The sequence below is a fragment of the Saccopteryx leptura genome, chromosome X (genome assembly GCF_036850995.1).
Source record: "Saccopteryx leptura isolate mSacLep1 chromosome X, mSacLep1_pri_phased_curated, whole genome shotgun sequence".
Classification (NCBI taxonomy): domain Eukaryota; kingdom Metazoa; phylum Chordata; class Mammalia; order Chiroptera; family Emballonuridae; genus Saccopteryx; species Saccopteryx leptura.
The window spans coordinates 43,864,481-43,885,420 of record NC_089516.1 but is presented as its reverse complement, the minus strand read 5'-3'; the positions used below and the strand labels follow the sequence as shown (position 1 = coordinate 43,885,420).

The 20,940-nt window shown below is 50.9% G+C and overlaps 1 protein-coding gene across 8 annotated transcripts; it reads left to right on the top strand.

Moving 5' to 3' along the window:
- Positions 1-434: 434 nt before the first annotated feature.
- On the top strand, positions 435-20,349 carry HDAC6 (histone deacetylase 6). 8 transcript variants are annotated; one of them, XM_066356291.1, is made up of 30 exons: positions 435-557; positions 668-800; positions 1,678-1,800; positions 1,885-2,010; positions 2,132-2,220; positions 4,384-4,468; positions 4,565-4,605; positions 6,420-6,516; positions 6,661-6,758; positions 7,825-7,929; positions 8,052-8,120; positions 11,663-11,789; positions 11,902-11,967; positions 12,062-12,121; positions 12,200-12,289; positions 12,625-12,731; positions 12,818-12,885; positions 13,127-13,289; positions 13,379-13,507; positions 13,663-13,831; positions 14,112-14,245; positions 14,746-14,814; positions 14,906-15,098; positions 16,524-16,673; positions 18,621-18,795; positions 18,907-19,400; positions 19,486-19,596; positions 19,727-19,873; positions 19,970-20,098; positions 20,279-20,349. In XM_066356291.1, the coding sequence occupies exons 3-30, from the start codon at positions 1,708-1,710 to the stop codon at positions 20,345-20,347; spliced, it is 3,453 nt and encodes a 1,150-aa protein (XP_066212388.1). In that variant the 5' UTR covers positions 435-557; positions 668-800; positions 1,678-1,707; the 3' UTR covers positions 20,348-20,349. The 8 variants fall into 8 exon arrangements, with proteins under 8 accessions (XP_066212388.1, XP_066212387.1, XP_066212393.1 ...); XM_066356290.1 differs by lacking the exon at positions 668-800 and having other exon boundaries at positions 438-557; XM_066356292.1 differs by lacking the exons at positions 435-557; positions 668-800 and adding an exon at positions 924-1,014.
- The last annotated feature ends 591 nt before the right edge of the window (positions 20,350-20,940 follow it).

Below are 20,940 nucleotides of genomic sequence, written 5' to 3'. Positions count from 1 at the left end.
CCACTCCCTCAGACTCGTGCCATCACTATAGCCTCCTGGCTTGGGACCAATGCACGCCTCTCCCTCCGGGGAGGTCGCCAATGATTGAGACTTCATCCCATGCTTGCTCTGCTCGCTCTCTTGCGGACCGGCACCAGTTGGCGGAGATCGGCGGAGGGGAGGCTGAAAACCACTGGCAGAAGTTCCCCCTCTCTGCGTGTAAACCTATTGACTTATTTATTTGGGAAGTCTCCCCTAATAAATTTGGCATTATGGAAAGACACAATCATGTATGTGATTCCTTTCGAGGATACTCCCTTGCTCAGGGTACACCTTCCTGAACATAAACTTCAGAAAAATCTTAACCCGTTTAGCATCATCACCACACCCACTTGGCCGCCGCCAGCGTCCTTCCAATTTCAACTGGGCTCCAGCCCACCCGTGCTACGTCATCACCGCGCGCCGCGCGGGAAGCCGCGGAAAGAGAAGACGCCCTTTCTTAACTCCCTCGTTAGCTTGCTTGTTTGCTCTCTTTAATCACCGCAAGACAATTATCGTGGGTCCGGAGGGCTCCTAAGGTGACTGGACAAGGACGGAGGGATGGCGGCCAGGGTAGCCAGGACAAAAGCAGTAACGGTTGGGGGGAGGGGCGAATTTGAGTCTTAGCGCCGGCTCTTACCTCGGGCAGGTATTTCGCGCAGGCGCAGCATGGCCCGCGCGCATAATGACGCACAAACCGGCCATTTGTGAACTCGTGGGAGGTGTAGCTCTCACGAGCGCGGCCCTGCGGCAAGATCCCCGGTGTGGGCGGGAACTGGGCGGTAAGTAGACAGAGCCGGCCCAATGGAAAAGCGGGCCTCGGGCTCCCGCAACTCCACAGGTCGCTGGGAATTGAGCGGTACTAGGCCTGGGCGGAGTTTGAGAAGAGGGCTGCGCCGCGCCCATTGTGTGGAGCTGAAGGGATTGGTTGGCGTCGACGGAGGGGGCGGGAGGCGGCTCGGAACTGGCTGAAGAAGGCTTGGGAAAGCGTCAGGGGTAGGGTTTGGGCAGGGGGTGGGGTTTGGTGGAAGGAAAGGGGCAGTTCCCTGAGGAGCTGTGCTCGTTGGAAGGTTCAGGGACGGAATCTGGCCAAGTGGAAGGTGCGGGTCCTGCAGGATAAGGGGTGGGGTTTAGTGGGTCGTTAAGGGTGGAGTCAAGCCAGGGGCTGGGGCTGGAGCTGGGGCTGGGGCTGGGGCTGGGGCTGGGGCTGGGGCTGAGGCTGAGGCTGGTTGAGTGAAAGGGTAGGTGATGATCCCTGGAGGTTGGGTGAAAAGGGCAGGTCTGTGAATAGGTGGGGTCTCCGGCTCGGCTGAGAGGAATGAAAGGACCTGGGAATAGGGTTTGTTCGAGCGGAAGGGACGGTGATTTGCTGGGAAGATCAAACCCTAGAATGGACTGAGCCTGGGGGTTAATTGCTCTTTGAAAAGGCAAAACTTTGAAAGAAGAAAGAAGAGTGTCAATGGGGTGGAGTCTAGTGGGATGGGAGGGACCAAGTGGACTGGACACCTCAGTGAAGGGAGAGGGCCTTGAGAAAGACAGAGATTAGAAAGCCGCTCCTGGGAGATAGGATAGCATAAAGGGCGAGGCCTGGGAAGAGGCTGGGATGTGGGGTTCTCAGGACACCCCAGCCCCTTCAGTCACCTCCACTGCACTCCCCAGAACCGCATCAGGGGTGAAGTCTCCCCAGCCATGACCTCCACCGGCCAGGATTCCACCACAACCAGGCAAGGAAGGAGTAGGCACAACCCCCACTCAGCCCCCCACGACTCCAGCATCATCTCGGTGAGGCCCTAGACCTGTCCTGATGAGGGGGCGGGGAAGCAGCAGGCTGTGCAGTGGACTCTGACCTTTCTCTCTGTTTGGCAGAAGCCAGGTGTTAAGGGTGCCGGACTCCGCTCTAGCCCCAAACTGGAGGAGATAAAGAAGAAAGGCAGAATGAAGAAGCTCAGCCAAACAGCAGAGCAAGACCTAATCGTGGGACTGCAAGGGCTGGTGAGAGTGGCCTGGCCACAGTTTAGCCTCTTGTGACAAAACCCTGAGGTTCTCCATCCTGGACAGTATGTGACTCAGGCCCTAAATGGATTGGTGTCTCTCTTTTTTTTTTTCCTTGCAGAGTCTGAATGCTGAGGCCAAGACACTGCCTCGTACTGGCTTGGTGTTTGATGAGCAGCTAAATGAATTCCACTGCCTCTGGGATGACAGGTGAGGCTGACTCCTTCAGGCTGTCCCCGAGCCACACAAATATGCTCACTTAGAGCTGTTAGGAAGAACAGATCCTTCCTCGCACTAGCCTAGAGACTGGAAGCAGATGACTTAGGGAGGTGGGGCTCAAGTTTGACAGGGTTCCTTTCCTTTAGGCAGCAAACGTTTATTGAGTGCCTACTGTGTGGCAGGAGTTGGTGATGAAAATATGTCAGACAAGACAGACAGGGCCCTTCTCAAGGAGCTGATAGATGAATAGGAGAGCAGGTCATTAAACAACCAACAGCAGTGTGAAGTATTTAATGTAGGAGAACTTAAGACCAGAGGCTTCAAGAGTGTTTAGTAGAAGATCCTAGACTAACATCCAGGGTTCCCAAAAGGTGTCTTTGAAGAAGGGGCATTTGTGCTGAAGTGGAAGAATTACACCTCCCATTTGCTCACATATGTTATAATCCATCAGTAAGTTCTCTTGGCTCTGTGTTTGGAATATATTCAGTATCTGACCTGTCCTCACTGCCACCACTATCATCCATCACTCACCAAGACTTGCGGAGGCCTCCTCACTTGTCCACTCTTTCCACTCTCACCCTTGCTGTCTGTTTTCTACACAGCCACCTAAAAAATACCTATATGAGATGATGTTCTCTTAAAATCTTTCAAGGGTAGACCATTGCCCTCAAGGTAAAATTAAAATTTTCATCTGGCCTCTTAGGTTCCACATGATTTGGCTCCACATCACCTTGGTACCTCATCAGCCAATCCTCACTATGCTTCACTTCACCCACACTGGTCCCCTTGCTGTTCTTTCAACATGCTAGGCACTCCCTCATCTCTGATCTTTGCCCTGGCTGATCCCTCTTGCAGAGATTTGTTTCTGTCTTCTCTGTTCCTAGTTAACATTCACATCTCAAGGAGACTTTCTTAGAGAGGGCTATGCCTGGCCACCCCCCATACCTGATCTCTGAGATCTTCCTAGCCCATGTTATTGTTTGCTCATTATTACACTTATGTGTTTAACAGTTCAGTATCTATCTCCCATATCTTAGTGGAAGATTCAGAATGGCAAAAGCCTTCATTATTAAATACAGATCTGCCATCTCTTGGGGAGTTAAGTGACACGGCAGTAGACAAAACAGACAAACCCCTGTCTTTGTGGAGATTATATTTTCAAGGGGGAAAATAGGCAGTAACAAACAGAGTGAATGATGCAATGTGTTAGAAACTAGCGCTACAGAGAAACACTGAAGTGGGAGAGAGAGTAGCAGAAAGCACAGTGGAGGAGACTTCAGTTTTGAATCGGACGGCCAGGGAAGGCCTCGCTGGTATGTGAACAGGCATCTGAAGCAGGTGTGGGAGAGAACCATAAAGATATCTGGGAGTAGGGTGTTCTAGGCAGAGAGGAGAGCTAACTGAAAAGTACATGGTTTGAAAAGAGTCACAAGGAAGGGTTTTTTTGTTGTTTGTTTTTTGTTTGTTTTTGTTATTTTTTAGAGAGACAGAAAGGGGCGGACAGACAGGAAGGGAGAGAGATAAGCATCAGCCCATAGTTGCGACACCTTAGTTGTTCACTGATTGTTTTCTCATACGTGCCTTTACCTGGGGGCTTCAGCTGAGTCAGTGACACCTTGCTCATGGCAGCAACCTTGGGCACAAGTCAGTGACCCTGGGCTTCAAGCCAGTGAGCATGGAATCATGTCTGTGACTTCACACTCAAGCCAGGTGAGCCCGCACTCAAGCTGGCGGTCTCAGTTTTTCAAACCTGGGTCCTCAGCATCCCAGGCCAGTGCTCCACCCACGGCACCACTACCTGGTCAGGCCACGGAAGGTTTTGAGTTTAGGTGGGACATGATCTGATTTGGATTTTAACCACTGATTGCTGAGAGAAGAAAGTATTGTTGGGGGAATGAAGGCAGAAGTAGGAAGGCCAATGGAGACCTGACTGCAGTCGGCCAGGAAGAAGACTGTGATAGCAGCAGTGGCGGTGATGGGGAAAAGGGTAGGCTCCGGATATACTGTGAGAACTGAGCCAACAGGCACAGGAGTGACTTCAGAGTTTCTGGTGTGAGCAGCTGTGTACGGGTGGATGGAAAAGATGTACAGGACCAGATGTGCAGCTCGCCGCTGTCTCTGTACTTATCTATGTGTGCATATCTGTCGTTCCAGCTTCCCTGAAGGCCCCGAACGGCTCCATGCCATCAAGGAGCAGCTGCTCCAGGAGGGCCTCCTGGACCGCTGTGTGTCCTTTCAGGTGAGTTCCCCAGCCGGTACCTCGGATGGAGGGCAGGAGCTGGCAGGACCTGGGCGTGGCCAGCACCTTAGCTCTTTGTACCTTGTGTCTCTCCAGGCCCGGTTTGCTGAAAAGGCAGAGCTGATGTTGGTTCACAGGTGAAGGCTTGCTAACCTTGTAGGGATGGGGAGGAGGCTGCCCTGGACCCACCAGGGCAGACTGGGTGCTTTGGGAAGGAATGTCATTGGCTCTGTGGCCATGGGCAAGTTGCTGAGCCTCTCTGAATCTCAGTGTCATGGCCTATAATGGGGAATGGTTAATACAAGTTCCTCAGGAAGGTTTTCTATATGTTGGGTGTTTAGAATGGTGCCTGACATATCATCAGCCTGATGAGCTATTGTTGTTATTATAACCTGGTGTGTGTAGAACTTGTGGCTGTGTGGACAGAGTAATCGGGGTTCCCCAGGAACCCAGAGTAAGTGGCCTGGTGTGGAGTGGCCTGAGGAAAGGAGCTTGGCAGAGGGGGTATCTGAGCTGAGCACTAAGAGGAAAAAAGTGAGTCAGATGAAGAGGAGGGCTGAAGGAAGGGAGGTACAGATCGCTGGAACATTCTGACCGAAGGCCTAGCAGTAGGATTTTGTGTGGCTAGAACAGAAGGCAAGGGATGCTATCGGAAATATGACGAGGTAGGGAAGCAGCATGGAATGTGACCTGTACCAGTGGTCCCCAACCTTTTTTGGGCCATGGACTGGTTTAATGTCAGAAAATATTTTCACGGACCAGCCTTTAGGGTGGGACGGATAAATGTATCACGTGACCTAGACAAGCAGCAAGAGTGAGTCTTACACGGATTTAGCAGAGGGAATCTGGTCTTTTTTTTTTTTGTATTTTTCTAAAGTTGGAAACGAAGAGGCAGACAGACTCCTGCGTGCACCCGACTGGGATCCACCCGACACACCCACCAGGGGGCGATGCTCTGCCCATCTGGGGCGTTGCTCTGTTGCACCCAGAGCCATTCTAGCGCCTGAGGCAAGAGGCCATAGAGCCATCCTCAACGCCCGGGCCAACTTTGCTCCAATGGAGCCTTGACTGTGGGAGGAGAAGAGAGAGACAGAGAGGAAGGAGAGGGGGAGGGATGGAGAAGCAGATGGGCGCTTCTCCTGTGTGCCCTGGCTGGGAATCGAACCCGGGACTCCTGCACGCCAGGCCGACGCTCTACCACAGCAAACCAGCCAGGGCAATCTGGTCATTTTTTAAAAATAAAACATCGTTCAGGCCCTGGCCGGTTGGCTCAGCGGTAGAGCGTCTGCCTGGCATGTGGGGGACCCGGGTTCGATTCCCAGCCAGGGCACATAGGAGAAGCGCCCATTTGCTTCTCCAGCCCCCCTCCTTCCTCTCTGTCTCTCTCTTCCCCTCCCGCAGCCAAGGCTCCATTGGAGCAAAGATGGCCCGGGCGCTGGGGATGGCTCCTTGGCCTCTGCCCCAGGCACTAGAGTGGCTATCGTCGCGGCAGAGCGATGCCCCAGAGGGGCAGAGCATCGCCCCCTGGTGGGCAGAGCTTCGCCCCTGGTGGGCGTGCCGGGTGGATCCCGGTCGGGCGCATGCGGGAGTCTGACTGTCTCTCCCCGTTTCCAGCTTCAGGAAAAAAAACAAACAAACAAAAAAACAAAAAACAAAAACAAAAAAACATCGTTCAGACTTAAATATAAATAAAATGGAAATAATGTAAGTTATTTATTCTTTCTCTGCGGACCAGTACCAAATGGCCCAGGGACTGGTACCAATCCGTGGCCCGGGGGTTGGGGACCACTGCCCTATATCTCAGCTGTTCCCCCCGACTGACAATTGAAGAGGTGTGACTTGTCTAGGGGTTTGTTGCATGGAGGGCTTAGCTGGGAAGGGGGCAGGGCTTTGGCTTAGGGCCAAGGAGAGAGGCAGGCCCTTGAATCTCACCCCCCGTTTGTGTCCCCAGCCTAGAATACATTGATCTGATGGAGACAACCCAATACATGAATGAGAGAGAACTCCGCGGCCTAGCAGACACCTATGACTCAGTTTATCTGCATCCGGTATGGATGAGAACTGTGCGGGCAGAGGGTGATGGTGATCCTGAGGATACCCATTTCAGTGCCTACCCCACCCTGGGGAAGCAGCCGAGTGCACAGGGCTGCTGTTTCCCTCACTCCCCCTCTGGCTCCCCACTGTCTCTCCAGAACTCATACAGCTGTGCCTGCTTGGCCTCGGGCTCTGTCCTCAGGCTCGTGGATGCGGTCCTGGGGGCCGAGATCCGGAACGGCATGGCCATCATCAGGTAGGACCCGCCAGCATTTGTCTTTAGGTATTTTTTTAAAAGATTTTATCTATTGATTTTAGAAAGAGGAGGGGAAAGCCTGGGGTTTCAAACTGGTAACTGTAGTGTTCCAGGTCATTGCTCTATCTGCTGCGCCACCACAGGTCAGGCATGGCTTTCTACATTTTAGAAAATTTCTTTCTTCAAATATAAAATGTATTGATAACGGGTAGTGTATTTACATGCTTAAGGTACAGAAGAGGGTGAAGAAAATGTCTTCTTCCCACTCCCGCCCCCTAGACACTTGCTTCCTCTCCTAGAGGTAGTCACTGTAACCAGGAACTCACGTGTTCTCCACAAATAGTCTGTGCTTGTTCGTAAATACCATATTTCGTTGATTCTAAAATGCATATTTTTCATATTGGTAACATCTTGAAATTCAGATGCATCTCATAAACAGTGACATCTCAGAATTGAGTTGGCAGTATTCTCTGCTTTGTTGTTGGCGTGTATAATCACAGCACAGCTTTATCATTTGGGCATCCCATAACTGATGAAGTGCAGACACAGCGCCTTTCTGCCCTCCCCTACTTTAGGGGAGTACTCCAGGCTTCACGGTGCTCCCTTCCGTACCAGGCATTTTCCACTTAAACATCTCGGAGAGCTTTCCTCTAACAGTGTATAGCTTAGACCCATGGGCAACACCATTGTGTAAATGTACAGTAAGTTAACCAGCTCCCTACTACTGGGCATTTACTGTTTCCAGAAAATGCCACAGCATATGTTGTCCATTTTATAAACATGTTATTTTACCCTTTTTGTTACATAGGCTGTAGGCTATGCACCAGGAGCAAAATGACTAGGTGTAAGGCTGTATGCATTGGTTATTTTCAGAAGCATTATCAACTTCCCTTCAAAGAGAGAACAGTAGATAGGGTGAGCGTCTGAGGGCCCGAGTTACTCAGTTCCTGGCAGATTGTCAGGCATCAGCACTGGGGGAGTTGGTGGTCCAGGATTAGAGAACAAGGGAGAGTCCCTCACTACAGAGGAGGAACCCCCAACCTGTGGGTTTCCCTGTCTTGCCTAGGCCTCCTGGACACCATGCCCAGCACAGTCTTATGGATGGATATTGCATGTTCAACCATGTGGCCGTGGCTGCTCGTTATGCTCAGCAGAAGCATGGCATTCAGAGGTCAGCAGCAAGCAGCAGGGCAGGTGTGATGGGGGTGGCACGGGGTGGGGTTGCCTGCTCTGGCACTTCCTCCAGATGCACTCAGATCCTCTTATTCAGTGCTCCCTCTGTTCCGTTCACAGGGTCCTTATCGTGGATTGGGATGTGCACCATGGTCAAGGAACACAATTCACTTTTGACCATGACCCCAGGTATGCCCCAAACACCACCCCAAATGCTAGACGTCCAGCCAGAAGGGGCCCAGGAGAGAGGGGATGGTATTCCCATTCGTGGGGCCTGTCCTGGGACCAGGTTCTGTGCTGCTCTCTGTGTGTCTGTCTGCTCTTTTAATTTCACTCTGAGGCAGGGACTGTTGAGTTCCCCATTTTACAGGTGGGGGAACTGAGGCTTACAGGTTAGAAGATCACACAAAGAAGAATGGGAAGAGATGAGATTTGTACTCACAAATATTTGGAGAGCTTGTTCATCAATATCCCCTGGAGCTGGAGTGAACCTCAAATTACTACTTTGTTCTTTCTAATTATGATTACTACAAATTATTTATTTAAAAAATTAAATAATACAGAAATGTCTATAGCAGTGACTCTCCTATAAATCCTATCACCTCAAAAATAACTGTTCATAGTTTTGGTTTTACCTTTACAGAATTTTTCCTATAGATGTATGAATATTCATTATTATTATTAACACACTGCCTAATCGGGTAATCCTCTACGTGGTCTTTGGCAATTTGCTTTTTGCACTAAACAGCATATGGCGGACACTGCTCCATTTTAGTGCCTCTAAAAAGTACCTCCTCCTTTGTAAGGGCTGTACAATGTTTCATTGTATGGCTGTACCTCTGGTCATTAACTCCAAGGCACAGTGCTTCGCAGTTTTTGCTATTACAGACAATTCTACAGTGAACAGTCTGGTAGATATGTTGTTGCTTCTCTGCATATGTCTATGGAATGCGTTTCCAGTCATGGATTAGTGGGTCACAGGGTTGGCATGCTTTAAAATCTGGGATCTATAACCAGATTTTCTTCCAGAAAGGGCCCCAGTTTACCTTCCAGCAGAAAGTGGTTGAGCTAGTCCTCAGTAGGGACACTACTAAGTAGTTGTTTATCCTTCTTTCGAACAGACAGTGAGGAATCCACTTCTTCCTCTGGTAGATCCTAATCTCCCATGGCCCATTATCTAATCTAGGTTGGCTGTTTTCTAGACATTGCTTTATTTTTTTTTAATAAATTTTTGTTAATGTTAATGGGATGACATTAATAAATCAGGGTACATATATTCAAAGAAAACATGTCTAGGTTATCTTGTCATTAAATTATGTTGCATACCCCTTGCCCATAGTCAGATTGTCCTCCGTCACCCTCTATCTAGTTCTCTGTGCCCCTCCCCCTCCCCCTAACTCCCTCCCTCCCTCCTATGTCCTCCCTCCCCCCACCCCTGGTAACCACCACTCTCTTGTCCATGTCTCTTAGTCTCGTTTTTATGTTCCACCAATGTATGGAATCATGTAGTTCTTGTTTTTTTCTGATTTACTTATTTCACTCCATATAATATTATCAAGATCCCACCATTTTGCTGTAAATGATCTGATGTCATCATTTCTTATGGCTGAGTAGTATTCCATAGTGTATATGTGCCACATCTTCTTTATCCAGTCTTCTATTGAAGGGCTTTTTGGTTGTTTCCATGTCTTGGCCACTGTGAACAGTGCTGCAGACATTGCTTTATTATTTTCTAACCTTCAGTGTTGCTGACAGATGTCTGATGTCAGTCTAATTTTCATTCCTTTCTGAGTAATCTATTTGTATAAATGAAAAAGAACTTACCCATGCCCTTCAATCTCCCTGCTCCCCATCTCTGTCTCTTAACTCCACCAGCAGGGTCCTGGGTGGAGACAAGTTGGACATTCCTTAAAAGACTATTATGAAGACAAAGAAAACAGGAAAATTAAAGCTAAGTAGTTAAAAGAAACAAGTAAATATAGTGAATTGGTCATTTGGTGAGTTGGTCATTCAGGACTGATTTTGTGTGCAGTGACCGAGAACTGGGCTTGACTTCTCCAGAAAGGAAACCTCAAGTCATCCTCGGGCCCCTGGAGCCTAAAAGTGCTTTCCAGGGATTTGTTGAAGTCTCTTATTGTTTGAATTCTTTCTCTCAGTCTGTCTTTCTACGTGGATACTTGTTTAATAGTCCTTTAATGTCTTGACTGGGATTGTAGGAAAGTGAAGCAGTGAACCTGTGCTATCAGGCCCCCGTTCCTTCACTGGAAGTCAGTCAGACTTATTTTAAAATCTCCTGTGTGCTTTATAAACTTAGTTTCCTGGGTATTAGTTCTTTTTATTCTGGTAACTCTCTTGTGGGGTTGGTTTTCTTTAAATCTTTTCTCTTTTTAAACTTTTGTTTATTGGTTTTAGAGAGAGAGGAAAACATCACCTGTTCCACTTCTTTATGCATTCATTGGTTGATTCTTGTGTGTGCCCTGATTTGGGAGGAGGGAATTGAACCTGCAATCTTGGTGTATCGGGACGATGCTCTAACCGACTGAGCTACCTGACCAGGGCTCATCAAATTTTTTCTTTAGTTCTTTCTTCCCCCGGATAATAATATTTATATTCTATGGTATATTTCTCTTCTTTAATGGTTAAATTAGTAAAACAAAAAAGTTTAGAACTGGTGTTTATATGAGTCAAAAATAAAAAACAATCATCCCCCACCTACTCAATACCAAAGCTTTCACATGAATTTCATTCCCCAATTGCCAGCTATTTTTCTTCAATTTTAACAAGCTTTTTATATCAATTTTATTAAATATTACAACTGCATTACCAACATTTATTAAAATGAGACTCAAGTTTGTCTAGATTGCTCGCTTACCATAATTTCATGCATTTCCCTACAGAAAGGGGGGGGGGAAACTGCCTTAAATCCTCCCTGGAACAAGACAGGGAGTGCTGAGCCCACGGATGGATAGATGAGAGATTATTCATTTGGATGCCTCAGTCAGGACTAATCCCTTCCCCAGCCCACTGCCAGGTTTTTTGAACCATTGTGTCTTTTCAATATCTTTTCTGTGTGTCCCCTTCACTACTCTGAGTATCTGTTTCTCACCTATAGAATAAAAGAAATAGTAGAGGTGTTGAGAAGAAGGGATTGTCCCCCCACTGGCCTCATGGAGCCCCAGCCAGCACCCCCACTCCAGCTCCACACACAGAACCAACTCCTAACCCTAACTTTCAAGTCTCCCACATCCTTCAGGAGAAATGCTAAGCTCTCCAGCCTTGCCTAATGCTCTTAGCAGCCTTAGCCAGCTCCCATCAACATAAAGCCCCATGTCACCTGTGGATCTCCCAAAGTCGCAGGATTTGTCCTGTTGTTACCACCATGGTCACATGGGACAGATGGGTGGACAGGCATGATCTAGAGTCCCCACAGGGTCAGGAGCCCTTGGGGGCTGAGATAGACCCATTAGCTCTTGGGATCTCAGAGCTAGACCTGGGGAGGCACTAAGGGGGCAGCAATGTTTGCCAAGGGAGTTCCGGTAAGAGATGAAATGAATGAGTGAGTGAAGTAATGGGTAAATAAATGGAAGAATGAATGAATGTGTGAGTTAAAGATTTAATGGGGAAAATAATGAGAGAATGACTGAGGGGTTGAGGTAGTCGTGGGTTGGGGGGGTCTAGGAGATTGACTCCTCAACCCCCCTCCTTGATCTCTTTTTCCCCTCTGTTCCCAGTGTGCTCTATTTTTCCATCCACCGCTACGAGCAGGGTCGGTTCTGGCCACACCTGAAGGCCTCCAACTGGTCCAGCACAGGTTTTGGCCAAGGCCAGGGATACACCATCAATGTGCCTTGGAACCAGGTCAGTGTCTGCCTACCAGTAGCCCTGACAGTGAGGCTCATCTATGCCCTTCAGTGGTTCAAGGCAGAGGGCAGAATGTCCCCACCTCACCATCGTGTGCCTCTGTCTGCAGGTGGGGATGCGAGATGCCGACTACATTGCCGCCTTTCTGCAAGTCCTGCTGCCAGTTGCCCTTGAGGTCCTAGGGGGCTGGGATGTGTTGGGGAAGGGGTATTAGTGAAGGGTGGGCTGTGAGGACAGGTGGGCCTCATGTAGTCCTTTTCTCCCCTCAGTTCCAGCCCCAACTGGTCCTGGTGGCTGCTGGATTTGATGCCCTCCAAGGTGACCCCAAAGTAAGGCGGGCTCTCTGGAATGGCAGGTAGGCAGAAGGAGGCTACGTGGAGCCAGGCTGACCCTCTGTGTCCCCCCAGGGCGAGATGGCCGCCACTCCGGCAGGGTTTGCCCAGCTAACCCACCTGCTCATGGGTCTGGCAGGAGGCAGGCTTATCCTTTCTCTGGAGGTGAGTGACTCACTTCATCTCTGAGCCGGTGAACCCTAGAGGACATAAGAACAAAGCTTTCAAGTCGGCGGGAGTTCCTGTCCCAGCATTTCCACTTCCTAACTGGACAACCTCACTTAAGTCACTCAGCTTCCTCGTACCTCTGCTTTCCTCATGTAAATCAGGCATAATGCTAGTAGTAGTCATGTCATAGCCTTGTTCAGTGAGCGAAATGAAGTCACCCTCTAAATTCCTTGTTGCTTGACATGTTGTCAGCACCCTAGTGGTTGTATTACTAGTATTCTTCCCTGGTAACATCTGGTTCTTTCCTGACACCCCTCACCCTATTCGCCCAGGGTGGCTACAACCTTCGTTCCCTGGCTGAGGGCGTCAGTGCCTCACTCCATACCCTTCTGGGTGACCCGTGCCCAATGCTGGAGTCCCCCGGTGCTCCCTGCCCAAGGTGAGCCCAGGTGGTGAAGGGAAACGTAGGACCCTCACTGCCTACCTGGGGGCCATTTGGTCACTTTCCCCTCCCCTGCCTTGCAGTGCCCAGTCATCACTGTCCTGCACTCTGGAAGCCCTGGAGCCCTTCTGGGAGATCCTTGTGAGACCCGGTAAGAGGCAGGGAGTGGGCTTTTGGGGGGGGGGTCAGGGATAGAATGAGCCATAAGAGAGACTGTCTTTTAGAACCTGCTCTGACTTTTCTGGGCTGCCTTCGTGGGGGAAGGTCAGGCCCTCTCTCTCACTGGGCCCTGGTTTCAGGCCTCCCACCCTTTTTTATGTTTGGCAAATAGTTCCTAATTATTACACTGATCCAAGGTGGGGTAGTAGGGTGAGTATGGTCTCCCCTTGCAGGTGACACCCTGGAGGGGGACAACGTGGAAGGGGATGAGGAGGAGGAAGAGGAGGGACCATGGCCGCCCCCTGCGCTCCCAATCCTGATGTGGCCGGTGTTGCGGGCTCGCACAGGGCTTGTCTATGACCAGCGGATGATGGATCACTACAACCTGTGGGACAAGTATGTGGTTGGAGAGCTGGGCTGTGTGGGCAGGTGTCCTTCATCCTCCTCAAGCATTAAGCCCTGCCTCTGTGTCCCCCACTTCCCAGCCAACACCCTGAGATGCCCCAGCGTGTCTCACAGATCATGTGCCGCCTGGAGGAGCTGGGCCTTGCTGGGCGCTGTCTTACCCTGCCCGCCCGGCCCGCCACCGAGGCAGAGCTGCTCACCTGCCACAGGTCAGACCCTCATGCCTGGGGGTGGAATGGGGTCTCTGCACACATGCCACCCAGGGGCTGGAGCTTGGGTACGTGGAGCTTCTGGGGGTCACCAGAGGGGCCATGGAGAGGACGGAACCGCCTGACTGTCCCTGGTGTCCCCTCTGCACTTCCAGTGCTGAGTACGTGAGCCGCCTGCGGGCCACAGAGAAAATGAAAACTCGGGAGCTGCATCGCGAGAGTGCCAGCTTTGACTCCATCTACATCTGCCCCAGCACCTTTGCCTGTGCACAGCTGGCCACTGGTGCTACGTGCTGCCTCGTGGAGGCCGTGCTCGCGGGAGAGGTATGGCTGCTTTGAGGTCGGGCTCTGGCTCGGAGGGGTGGTCCTGGGGGGTGGAGAGAAGCTACTCTGAGGAAACTGGCAAGGGCCTGAGGGAAGGGGGTGGGGAGAAGGCTCCTGCTCTCCAGGGGCCTTGCTCACCAGGAAGTGCAGCCATGGGAATGGGGCTGTCAGGCTGGGCTCCCCAGCAGCTGGTAGTGGAAGTGTTGGGAGAGAGGTCAGAGGAGAAGCAAGGGAAGCAGTGAGGGCAGTGGTTTGATCTTGGCTCCCTCACTTCCTCCAGGTTTTGAATGGTGTTGCTGTGGTGCGTCCTCCAGGACACCATGCGGAGCAGGATGCTGCTTGTGGTTTCTGCTTTTTCAACTCTGTGGCTGTGGCTGCTCGCCACGCCCAGGCCATCAGCGGGCATGCACTGCGGTGAAGGCTCTCTGCCCCCCCTCAAGCTCAGTGCTTACTCGGCAGGCCCCATACATAGTACAGGTCCCAGACTTACCCCAAGACACCCAAGGGTACAGTTGACCAGCAATTCCCAGAAAAGGACTGAGGACCTAGCCTCTCAGTGCTTACTTGGAGAGGACTCTGAGACTGTGATGCCTGGGTGCTTATGAAACAGTATCCAGGGTCCCCTCCTAGTATTTCTGGCCCCTGACAACTATCCCTACAGAGCCTCGAGTCCAAGCCCTCAGTGCTTCCCCGCACAGGACCTAGGTTCGGGCCTGAGTGCTCGTTCAGGAGCCAGGCTCAGCTGTCATCTTTACTTTGACAGGACCCACAAGTTTCCCACCTAATACTTTCCCTATGGACTCAGGATTTAGCCACCCACAGTACACAGCCCTGGAGACAGGCCCCGGGGTCTAGCCTCTGCCCTCCCCCGGGGGGCCAGTGTCCTGGGTAACTGAGAAGCTATTCCTCCCCAGGATCCTGATTGTGGACTGGGATATACACCATGGTAATGGAACTCAGCATATATTTGAGGAAGACCCCAGGTGAGGGGCTGGGGCAGGGGGCGCAGTGTGGGAGGTGGGGTGCCAGGCTGCTAGCTAACCAGGCACGCCTCCCCCACCCTGTCTCTGGCAGTGTGCTCTACATTTCCCTACACCGCTATGATCATGGCTCCTTCTTTCCCATGGGGGATGAGGGCACTAACAGCCAGGTGGGCAGGGCCGCAGGCGCAGGCTTCACCGTCAACGTGGCCTGGAATGGGCCCCGCATTGGTGACTCTGAGTACCTGGTTGCCTGGCATCGTCTGGTGCTCCCCATTGCCTATGAGGTACGCTTCTGAATGTTGGGACACGACTGTGTGGGTAGCAGTGAGCGCACTCGTTCTAACTTCTGGGTGATTGATCCTGTGAGGCAGACCGCAGCGGGAAGGGGGGAGTGACTCTTATGGCCTTTGTGTCTGTGACTGCCTTTTCTATGTGTGACTGTGAATGACTTCTGGGTGTGTGGGGATGGTCTTTGCGTTCCTGACTGTGTGTGTCCTGTGTGTACACTGTCACCAGTGCCTGTCTGTATGTGATGGTGGCCCCATGTGACTGCCATCTTGGAACTGCATGTACAAGGTGAGGAAGGGTTTGAGTATGTGTGTGAGGCTGCACGAGTGTTTATTTCTATCATTTCTCTATGTGATGGGTGCTTTTTCTGTGACAGCCAGACTTTCTGCATGTGGGAGGCTGTGTGTGACAGTCATCTTTTTGTCTGTCTACTATGGCTGTTTGTCTGTCTCTCTGACTGGAGGTGGCCTGTATATATTTGCTTGACTCTGCATGAGTGACTGTAGATATCTCCTCCATGTGTAAATTGTGTGTGTCTGTGGCAGATCATATGTGTGTGACTAACTCAGAATGCAGATAAAAGCGCCATCTCTGATCTCTGCAGACAAGCATGTTCAGATGTGTATGTGTGTCTTGATGATGCACAGTGACTGTAACTACCTTCTGTGTGTGTGCAACTGATATCATGTATTGTGGCTATTTATAAGTGATCACCTGGGGGCGCAGCAGTGTGCATATGTGTGTGTGCGACTTGTGATTGTAATGATGACACGTGTATGATTGTGTCTGTGCAGGGGTGACTAGATTACTGTCCCCTCTGGGAAAAACTGTGTAACTAGCATAATGTGTAGTATGGTCTATATAGGACTGATTGTGTGTGGGTATGTATGGCTGGCTGTATGTGACCACCTTCTGTGTGTGGCACTTGAATTGTTATTTTCTGTGATGTAAATATGCAGCAACCTCTCTTTGTCCCCGTGTATATAAAACCTTTTTTCTTGTGCACGTGTCACATGTTTGACACAGGGGGGGATTATGTACCCTTGTGCATGTGTGTGAGGACATATATCTGTCTCTGTCATGTCACCATCTCTTGATGGCTGAATCTCCACATCACAGGACTCTGCCTCATGTCCCCATGTGTTCATTTTTAGTGTTTAGTGTCTCTAATCTGTGTCCAATGTATCCATGACTGTTGATCCTTCTCCACATCTCTGTCTTATGTCTCCACATCCTGCCCTTCCTAGTTTCAGGACTTTGGTCTTGTGTCTCTCAGCCCCCAAGTCCCATGTCTCCATCTCTCTGACTTGTGTCCTCATGTCTTCATTTGTCCTTGTCTCAGTGTCTCTAGGGCTACCTCACCTGTTACAAACCCCTGCCCCCACACTCAAGCCCATGCATTTCTTCTCTCCCTGCCCCAGTTTAACCCAGAACTGGTGCTGGTCTCAGCTGGCTTTGATGCGGCGTGGGGGGACCCGCTGGGAGGCTGCCAGTTGTCACCGGAGGGCTATGCCCACCTCACCCATCTGCTGATGGGCCTCGCCAGTGGTCGCATTATCCTAGTCCTAGAGGTAACTCTCTCAATCTCTCTTTCCACTGTGGGGATGCTTTGTAAGAGTCGGAGTCCTGCCCTTTTTGCTAGCCGGCTGCAACGCTGGGGATAAATTCCTAAAATCCCCTTTGAGTGTCTCCACCTGGGACTGTTGGCACATACTGCACATTAATAACACGAGCATTAACAACTTCCATCGAATGCTCATTATGTGTAAGACACTCTCTTGACACTTTATGTGTGTTATTGATTCATTGACAAAGCAGCCTTCTCAGATGGGGTCCACTGACTTCATCATTTTCCTCTCTCAGGATTGGGGAAACTGAGGCACAGAAAGGTATAATGACTAGCTGGAGGCCACATATTGAATATGGTAGAGCCAGGGCTTGAATTCAAGCAACCTGACTCCAGACTCTGCATTTTACCATTGCTTGAACTGCCTCTATCAGGTTCTTTTTTTTTTTTTTTTTTTTTTTTGTATTTTTTCTGAAGCTGGAAACGGGGAGAGACAGTCAGACAGACTCCCGCATGCGCCCAACCGGGATCCACCCGGCACGCCCACCAGGGGCGATGCTCTGCCCACCAGGGGGCGATGCTCTGCCCCTCCGGGGCGTCGCTCTGCCGCCTGGGGCAGAGGCCAAGGAGCCATCCCCAGCGCCCGGGCCATTTTTGCTCCAATGGAGCCTCGCTGCGGGAGGGGAAGAGAGAGACAGAGAGGAAGGAGGGGGGGTGGAGAAGGAAATGGGCGCTTCTCCTATGTGCCCTGGCCGGGAATCAAACCCGGGTCCCCTGCACGCCAGGCTGACGCTCTACCGCTGAGCCAACCGGCCAGGGCCTCAGGTTCTTGAAACAAAGTAAATTCACTGACCTTTTTTTCTTTTCTTTATTTTTTTCTATTTTTTTAATCTTTTATTTTTATTGAATCCAGAGAGAGGAATGGGGGCAAGGGGGAGACAGAAGCATCAATCTGTTTCTGTATGTGCCCCGGCCAAGGACCCAACCAGCCACCTCTGCATTGGAGGACAATGCTCCAGCCAAGCGAGCCATCCAGCCAGGGCTCACTGACCCTTTTAAAACTACTCAGTGTTCCTGCCCCCTGGGCCTCAGTTTCCTCATCTGTAAGATAGGGCTAGCTAACCATAGAAGAGTGGCATGTGGGAAGCATTGTAGAAGTGCTGTAGCTTATTGTTATGCGCTGTTCATATACTAGTTTAATCCTCTCAGGAACCTTATGTGCTTGTTTTCCCTATTTTACAGGCGAGCACAGTAAGTCACAGAGAGGTTAATTGACTAGTAGGAAGTCTCACGGTGCGCCCAGACTGCTTATGGCAGGGTGGGGGTAAGAACATGGACTCTGTCATCAGATGGCACTGAACCCAGCACTCCCTCTTTCCAGCTGTTATGACCTCAGACAAGTCGTCTAACCACTTGGTTTCTTTGTCTGTAAAAAAGAGCAGAGACTAGCTTTTCTATAAAATGTAAGAAAGGGGGTTTCCTATCCAGGTCAGGACTGGCGTTCACGTGAAGAGAAGGACCAGCTATTCCTGTACTAGGTTGGGGCAGGGCTCTCATGTGCATGCTACTACAGGTTTCCATACTGTGAAGACAGGTCCCTGCACCAGTTGAGTATTGTGGTTTGAGGATTGAGTTAATGTGTATAACAGCCTTAGAATAGGGCCTAGCATACAGCAAGCACGTAATGAACAGCAGCTATTACTAATGTCACCATCAGTATTCTTGTTATTGCCATTACTATCTTGTACCGTACATTGCATTTATCTCCCTCAACAGCCGTCTCACACAATGGGTGCTGCCCATTTGACGGATGTGGCCTCTATTCACTTGTCCCCAGTTGCACCTTCCAGACTTGCAGGGTCCTGAGGCAGGATTGAGAAGCAAGACATCTTGTCTCCCAAATTCTGTGAGGATACTCCATCATACCTTTCACTCTCCTTTTCCTTAAAAGGGTGGCTATAACCTGACATCCATCTCGGAGTCCGTAGCTGCCTGTACCCGCACCCTCCTTGGGGACCCACCACCCCTGCTGACCCTGTCACGACCCCCACTATCAGGGGCCCTGGCCTCGATCACTGAGACTATCCAAGTGCATCGCAGATACTGGCGCAGCTTACGGGCCATGAGTGAGTGGGCATGGGGAGTTGGGGGCGGTGGGGGGTTCAGGGAAGGGCAGGGATTAGACTCAGGAGAGAGTATGGCACTCATACTCAAGGATCTCCCTCCCATGGTTCCAGAGGTCGAAGACAAGGACGAACCCTTCAATTCTAAGTCGATCACCAAGGAGGCACCTCAGCCAGCCAGTCCTGAGTCCTCTGAGAGGCTAACCATGCCAAAAGGGAACCCTGTGGATGCAGGCATGGGGAAGGCCACCTCAACGTCATCTGTGCAAGAATCCGTTCCAGCCCAGACTGAGTCAGAGACAGCTGTGGTGTTGACTCAGGACCAGTCCTCAGAGGCAGCCACAGGGGAATCCGTGCTGGACCAGCCCACCTTAGAGGCAGCTACAGTGAACCAGACTACCTCAAAGGCAGCCACAGGTGGAGCCATGCTGGACCAGCCCATCTCAGAGGAGGCTGTGGGAAGAGCTGAGCTGGTCCAAACCCCTCAAGCCTCGTGCACTGACAGCCAGACCCCTCCAGCCTCACCTGTGCAAGGAGCCCTACCCACACTATCCCTCAGTGGGCTGATTGTGAATCTTGGGACCTTGGAACTAGACAATAAGGCTCAGGTAAGGCCCACCACCACACCCAGGTAGGGGAAGGAGGAGCAAGAATCAGGACTCTCAGATTCATCTCTTGCCTCTGTGTGTCCAGGAGGCCCCAGAGTTTCAGATCCCAGAAGAGGAGAAGCTACTAGGAGAAGCAGCTGGAGGTCAGAACATAAATGATTCGGTGATGATGCAGGCCTTAGGGGACACTGCCCAGGTGAGCATAGGGAGTACACGGAACAGTTGCTTAATTTTTTTGCCCATTCATGCCTCCAGGTAGGAGCATGAAATGCAGGAACATCTGATGGGGAGATAAGTCCCTAGCTTACTCAGTTTCATCCACCCAGGACACGTTTTATGCCGTGACACCTCTGCCCTGGTGTCCCCATTTGGTGGCAGTGTGCCCCATTCCTGAAGCAGGCCTGGATGTGACCCAACCTTGCCAGGACTGTGGAGCACTCCAGGAGAACTGGCTGTGTCTCTCTTGCTATGAGGTATGCAACAGAAGAAGGGGGTGGAGCCCAGGTTGGCCCAGGAACAAACTGCAGATGGGTGCTGACCTCTGCCCAACATTTACTCCCTAACCTCAGGTCTACTGTGGTCGTTACATCAATGCCCATATGCTCCAGCACCATGAAGGCTCGGGACACCCACTGGTCCTCAGCTACGTTGACCTGTCTACCTGGTGTTACCAATGTCAGGCCTATGTTCACCACCAGGTGGGTGTCCACACTCACTCATCCCCCCCCATACTTCTGTGGTTGGATAAGTGGGAAAAGGAGGCCCTTATGCATGTTGGATAGTCCAGGAGACTGGGTGGTTGAGGCTTGGAGTGGGGGCAGCCTCCTGGCTGTGGTAGAGGGGGTCCTCTCACCCACCCTCTCTTGTCTTTTCCTCAGGCTCTCCTGGATGTGAAGAGTGCTGCCCACCAGAACAAGTTTGGAGAAGACATGCCTCACTCACACTGACTCCCAGAACGTGCTCCTCCTCTCCACCTACAAGGCCCAGGATAGACCAACTTTAGTTCATTCCAACCTGTGCCTTGGATGATGGGCAGCTTCACTCCTTTCCTCCTGAAAACCCTGTTCGACTCTCTAAGGGTGCTGATTTGTTTAAATACCTGTAAGAGGACTATGATGATGATTTGTAGTATTCACCCTGCCCACTGCTTGCTCTAGGGACTCTTATTGGCTCTGCCCTAGAAAGAAAGGGTACAGCTCAGTGGCCCCAGGAGGGGGCTGATATGGAGATGATACTTTGGAGGGAGAGGGGATCAACCAGCACGTATGATGGGGTTGCATATGTAATAAAGTACAAGCTGTTACAAAACCTGAAGAATGTCTTTTAACCTAGAGTGGGTGGAGAAGCCACACTCCTGGCTAGCAGGGCTGATGAGTATAGAAGAAATGGGGGCATGGGTCTCGGTGAGGTCAGTCCCCTGCCCAACTAGCACCCAGAAAGCTAACTGAAAATAGAACAAGCAACTTGACTGGCTCCACTATAGATTAAATGGTAGAATCTGTGAGAACAGCCAGTCCCAACTACACCCTGGACTGGGAAA

Bases quoted from the DNA above. Each gene is read 5' to 3' on its own strand.
- HDAC6 (XM_066356291.1), top strand. From the start codon at position 1,708: ATGACCTCCACCGGCCAGGATTCCACCACAACCAGGCAAGGAAGGAGT. The intron at 12,732-12,817 runs GTGAGCCCAGGT...CCTGCCTTGCAG, and splicing joins CCCGGTGCTCCCTGCCCAAG to TGCCCAGTCATCACTGTCCT. The intron at 19,401-19,485 runs GTAAGGCCCACC...CTGTGTGTCCAG, and splicing joins AACTAGACAATAAGGCTCAG to GAGGCCCCAGAGTTTCAGAT.